At 69.7% G+C, this 6,280-nt stretch overlaps 1 protein-coding gene across 1 annotated transcript; it reads right to left on the bottom strand.

Annotated features, from left to right (window-relative positions):
• Nucleotides 1–3,884: 3,884 nt before the first annotated feature.
• Nucleotides 3,885–5,366, bottom strand: AURANDRAFT_32617 (hypothetical protein; the record flags this gene model as incomplete). Its single annotated transcript, XM_009042657.1, has 1 exon — nt 3,885–5,366. A coding segment is annotated over one exon (1,482 nt), but the record flags the coding sequence as incomplete, so codon positions are not given.
• Nucleotides 5,367–6,280: the final 914 nt, after the last annotated feature.

Raw genomic sequence — 6,280 nt, 5'->3', positions numbered from 1 at the left:
ACNAAGAAGTTCGCCAGCGACGAGTGCTGCAAGACCTGCACCAAGTACGAGGACGAGGGCTGGGAGTCGGAAACGACGACGACGCCCCCGCCGACGACGACGACGACGACCCCGCCGCCGCCCGACGACCCCACGGGCGAGTTCACCGAGGACACGGGCGAGTTCGTGTTCGCCGCGGACGACGACGGCATGGAGATCGCGGGCGAGGACTGGGAGTCGGGCACGAACCGGCCGTGCGACGAGTACGAGCCGCCGTGCGGCGACTACCGGGGCCTCAAGAGCGACTGGCGCCTCATGGGCGAGACCCTGGACGGCGGCGAGGCCGCCCTCGAGATGGGCGAGTCCGTCGCGATCTCCGGCAACGGCGTCACGATGGTCGCCGGCGGCTCGGCCTCCGGCGTCGGCCGCGCGATCATCTACGGGTACGCGGGCTGCTGCGGCGAGATGGCGTGGACCAAGGACTTCGAGGTCACGGGCTACACGGACCACACGGGCGCCTTCGTCGCCTTCGCGGCCGGCGCGGAGGTCGGCAAGGCCGTCGCCGCGTCCGGCGACGGCGACCGCGTCGCCGTCGGCGTGCCCGGCTTCGACGGCGCGCGCGGCATGGTCGTCGTCTTCCAGAAGCGCGCGGGCGCCTGGTCCCAGATGGGCAACGTCCTCCAGGGCTACCTCCGGGAGCCCGGCGACCGCTACGGCGACGCGCTCGCGATGACGCGCGACGGCGCGGGCGTCGTCGCGTCCGCCCCCTCCGAGTCGGGCTTCGACATCGACGGCGCCTACACGGCGGACCTCGGCGCCGTCTACCTCTACAAGTACGAGTACGGCGCCTGGAACCTGCGGGGCAGCCCCGTGCACGGCGACTACGTCGGCGAGCAGTTCGGCAAGGCCGTCGACGTGTCCGATAAAGCGGACGTCATCGCCGTGTCCGCGCCCAAGGCCCCCGTGGGCGACGACGCCGAGGCCGGCGAGGTGCGCGTCTTCGAGCTCCACCGCCGCGACGGCTGGAAGCACATGGGCACGAACCTCTTCCTCGTCGAGAAGGAAGAGTCCAAGGTCCAGGCCGACGACGCCGAGTTCGGCTACTCGCTCTCGCTGAGCGGCCAGGGCGAGCGCATCGCCATCGGCGCGCCGGGCCAGCGCTTCGGCCGGGGCCGCGTCCACACCTACGCCTGGACGCGCAACGAGAACATCGGCGTCGGCGCGTGGGTCAAGTACCCCGTCGAGGCCGACGGCTCGCCCAAGGCCTCCGCGCTCTTCGGCGAGTGCGGCACGCGCGACGAGAACGGCGCCTGCGCCTTCGCGGACCGCCTCGGCTCCAAGGTCAAGCTCTCGTCGAGCGGCGAGAACCTCGTCGTGTCCTCGCCGACCGCGGGCCAGCGCATCGCGTGCAACGACACGACCGCGACCGCCGCCGAGCTCGCGGCGCACGCGGCCGTCTGCGTCGAGCGGGGCTGGTTCCCCCGGGAGAACATGGGCATGGTCAAGGCCTACCGCTGGGCCCAGGGCCGCAACGACTGGGTCGGCAACGGCGCGAAGATCTGGGGGTTGCAGGAGAACGCGTACTTCGGCGAGTCGCTCGACTTCACGGACGACGCGAACATCGTCGCCATCGGCGCGCCCTTTGCGTCGACGGAAGGCGCCGCCGACGCGGGCCGCGTCGAGATCTGGCGCGACCACTGGATGTGCGGGCCGCCGGGGCCCATGCGCTGCGACCAGACCTGCGACGCGACCTGCGACTTCGCGGAAATCGTCGAGTGAGGCGCCGAAAGCAAGATACCCCCCTCTCCCTACTCCCTCCCCCTCCTCTCTGGGCGTGATAAGCGACGCTGCCCACTACTCGTAGTAGCTCTCGGATGAGTTAGGCTTAGAGGGGGTCGGTGGTTACGCGATGTTGGGCGACAACGCGAGCGTACGTGCCGCGAGCTGAGGGGACTCGCTCCTTCTTGGGAAATTTGTGGCTTTATCGCTTTCCACCAATGAATGGATACTCGTCAAAGCGCCATCCCATTGTCAATTCCTTTTCCTTGCAACAACGGCAGTATCGATTTGTAGGATTGTTTTTTCCTTTGAAGGCAGCGAATTGTCCGCAATTCGTGCAAACGTAAATGGATACGTTTTTCCCGCAGTCGCAAGTCCAGTAACTGTCTTTGTGATTGAAAGAACGTTTCCCCCTAGAAACGAAGCATTGCCATGACGAACAATGCGGACACTTGATTTCATGATCGCAATCGACCCAGGAAGGAATGACGTAAAGACGACCGTCACAAGTACTCTGATTGTAAAACTTCTTGCCCATGTCAACTCGTGAAGCTAGGATTCGGACGTTTGAGTCGTCGCCTACAGAAACGATCGGGTGAGCCGAAAGCCGATCTCGCTCGCGCGCCGGCCCGCGGGATGCACCGGCGGGCGACCGGGACGGCGGTGATCGCGCGTCGCTCAAGGCTCGATGTAGAGGCCTCGGGTCGCGGATCGCACCAACTCGCACGGGCTCAGGCTGAAGTTTGGCGGTCCTCTCATCGATCGGCCCGCTCTCCTCGGAGCCGACGGTCGGAGGCGGGAGCGAGATGAGGGCCAAGAGGGCGCGGGGGGGGAGGCGCGGAGGAGAGAGCGAGAAATTTCGAGACGCGGCCGCGTGCGTGCGGGTGAGTTGAATCGTAGATGATGAGCAGTAGATGATGAGCAGTGGGAACGCTCTCGTGTCGCCCCTTCGTGGCCGTGACCGCGTCTGGAAGGCGAGGCCGGCGGAGGCGAGACGCGAACGAAGCGAGCAGAAGTAGGCGTGAGCGAGATGCGAGTGGACACTGGCTGGAACCTGTGGTTTGTCTTCGCTACGGCGCAATAAGCGCCGATTGCCGCGCCCATTGCGCCCGGTTTTCCGAGCGAGGCCCCGGCCCGGGTGTCCATGCGGCCAAGCCGTCCTCGCCCGAACCTGGACGCACGCGTGAGCTTCGCCCCTCCACACAACCCGAAACACCCTTAGACCATCACCGCTTCCGGGCCAGGAACCGCGCCTTGGCGGCCGCGAGCGCGGACGCGTCGGCCTTGGGCGGCGCGGCCTTCTCCTCGGGGGCCTTGCGCTTCTCCGGCCGGCGGCCCGGCGCCGCGGGCTTCGCCGGCGCCGCCTCGACGGGCTTCGGCGGCCGGCCGCAGAGGGCCTCGGGCGTCGTCGTGTCGACGCGCGTCCGGCACGCGTCGAGCGTCGCGCGGTCGACCATGACGACGTTCTTCGCGAAGGACCCGCGCGAGTTGCGGGAGACGCGCAGCTCGAAGAAGCAGATCGTGTCCGGGGGCCGCGCGAAGGCGGACGTCGTCGTCGCGTCGAGGCGCACGAGGGCCACGTGGGGCGCCGCGGGCTTGCCCGCGCGCGCGGCCTCGCGCGCCTCGTACGCGGTGCCCGCGCAGGGCAGGAGCAGGTAGGCGTCGTTGAGCGTGCGCTCCGCCGCGTTCAAGCACAGACCGGCGCAGAGGGCGTCGCAGGTCTCCGCGAGGTCGACCCGGCCGCCGCCGGAGGGCGCCTCGGGCGCGACGCGGCGGAGCTCGTCGTCGAGCTGGTCGCGGGCCTTCTTCGCGAACTGCAGCGCCCTATACCGCAGCGAGTGGGCCTTGGCGAAGCCCAGGCCGTCGGCGCCGCGGCTCAGCGCCTTCTCGTACTCCGTGAAGACGCGCAGCAGCGAGATGAGGTCGCCGCGCGGGTGGCGGAATTTCGCGTGCTTGTCGAAGGCCTCGTCGCGGAGCTCGTCGGCCGCGTCGCGGCGCTTCGACGGGCCGCCCCGCAGGTCCCGCCGGTCGCCGCCGACGAACCAGACGTCCTCCGCGGAGAGCATGGCCGCGATGGCGAGCACCGACTCCCGCGTCGTCGGCAGCGCGCGCCGCGACCCCTTGCGAAAGCCGACGGATTCCAATAAAGCCCGGCCGAGCGGCGGCTCGAGCGCGAGCCGCGACATGGCGAACCCCACGTCCGTGAGCCGGCCCTTGTTCGCCGCGTCCAGGGCGCCCAGCGCGTGGAGCTCGAGCAACGCGCAGGCGAGCTGCGTCTCGTCCGGCGCGTCGAGGAAGTCGAAGTCGAGCACGTCGTCGACGTGCAACGACTTGAGCGCGAGCGCCACGGAGCACATGGACGACCGGCGGATCTCGGGGATGGTCTCCGGCGCCATGTTCGCGAAGCACTGCTTGCTGTAGAGGCGGTAGCACTGGCCCGACGTCGTGCGGCCCGCGCGGCCCGCGCGCTGCTCCGCGGAGACCTTGCTAATGGGCACGACGACGAGCGACGCGACCGCGCGGCTCGGGTCGTAGCCCTTCATCTTCACGTAGCCCGTGTCGACGACGTACTTGACGCCGGGGACCGTCAGCGACGTCTCGGCGATGTTCGTCGCGACGACGACCTTGCGGATCTCGGCGTCGTCGACGTCGCCGAAGACGCGGTTCGCGACGTCGGCCGGCAGCGCGCCGTAGAGCGGCAGCGCCAGGAGCCGCGGCCCCGCCAGTTCGCCGTGGCGCTGCGCCTCGTCCTCGATCTGCGCCGCCTCGGTCCTCAAGTTCGCGCAGGCCTCCTCGATCTCGTCCTGGCCCGTGAGGAAGACGAGCACGTGGCCCGGCGGCTGCGACCGATGGAGCTGCAGCGCGACGTCGACCGCGGCGCCGACGTAGGACCGCGACGCGGGGCCGAAGCGCGTCATGACCTGGGTCTGCTTGCTGTGGTAGACGTCCACGGGGTGCGTGCGCCCGGGCACGCGGAGCACGGGGCAGCCGTCGAAGTATTTCGCGAATTTCTCCGCGTCGAGCGTCGCGGACGCGACGACGCAGCGCAGGCGGTCGCCCGGTGCGCCGCGCCGCCGCTCGACGGCGCGCTTCACGAGGCCGAAGAGCACGTCCGTGTCGACGCTCCGCTCGTGCGCCTCGTCGAGCATGACCGTGCGATATTTTTGCAGCGACCCGTCGCCGACGCACTCGCGGACGAGCACGCCGTCCGTCATGAACGTGAGGCGGCTCCCCGTCGCCGCGCCGACGTTGCTGTCGAAGCGCACCTTGTAGCCCACGTCCGACCCGCCGAGGTCGCAGCCCCGCTCCTCGGCGACCCGCTGCGACACGGACGTCGCCGCGACGCGCCGCGGCTGCGTGATCGCGACGGGCGCGAAGGCGTCGTAGGCGCCGAGCGGCGCGGCGTCGCCGGGGGCCGCGGCCTCGGCCGCGAGCCGCGCCTCGTCGGCCGCGAGCAGGTAGGCCGGCACCTGCGTCGTCTTGCCGGAGCCCGTGTCGCCGACGACGACGAGGAAGTCGTGCTTCACGAGCAGGCGCACGATGTCGTCGCGCGCCTGGGCGATGGGCAGCTCGTCGGGTGTCGTTGAGGTGGCGACGATGGCGTCCATGTTGTGTTGCGTTGTGTTGCGCTGCGCGCGTCGCTCTCAGTCCTGATCAGCCACTGCGGCCCATGCTCCTCGAAGGCGCCTCTCTCGACCCCCGGCCAAGCCTGCTGCCGGCCGCCGCGCGCTGGAGAGACGCGCGGACGACGTCTAAGAAACATACGTGGGCTCCGCTCTCTTACTTCTTCTTCTTGCCCGACACGTTCAGGCCCTCGCCGAGGAGCGCGGAGAGGTCCTCCTCCTTCTTCTTGCCCTTCTTGCCCGGGCCGTCGACGGTGCCCGGCTTGCCCGGGTTCTTCTTGCCGCCGTCGCCGCCGGCGGCCTTGTCCGCCGCCTTCTTCGCCTTCTTCTCCTCCATGGCCTTCTTATCTGCGGGGGCGCGGCGCGCGCTCGGGCGCGGCTCCGCGGCGCGACGCGCGCTCGGACGCGGCGACGCTCTCTCGACGCTCCCTCGGACGCGGCGCGCGCGCCTCTCTCGTTGCGCTGCTGCGGCGTGAGGCCGTCGTCGTTGCCGCCGCCGGCGTGCTTCGCAGTGCGCGCGGCCGCACCTGCGATCGCGCGCCGTCAGAGTCGTCGGTTCGCAGGCCAAGGCGGCGTCGAGGCGCTGGGTGCCGCGCGGGCTCTGTCGATCTCGCGCTGGTTGCCGCGCGTCATGGCTGATCAGTTGAAATTTGCGTCCGACGCAAAGCCGCGCACTCGACTTGGAGGATGACTCCTTCGCTATCGTCGTCGATGTCCTCGCCGCAACCTTTGCGGCCGGCTCATGCAAAAAACCGGCTCGCGCCCGCTTCGGCGCTTCGGCCGCCGACGCCCCGCGGCGCGTCCTCGTGCTCTCCGCCACCGCCGCGGCCCGCCCTAAAAATTGGTAGGCACCCGGAGACCCTTTCGACGAAGCTCCCCTGCAAGTCTCGCACGCGACG

Source organism: Aureococcus anophagefferens (assembly GCF_000186865.1).
Source record: "Aureococcus anophagefferens unplaced genomic scaffold AURANscaffold_35, whole genome shotgun sequence".
Lineage (NCBI taxonomy): Eukaryota > Pelagophyceae > Pelagomonadales > Pelagomonadaceae > Aureococcus > Aureococcus anophagefferens.
This window is presented reverse-complemented; position numbering and strand designations above follow the sequence as displayed.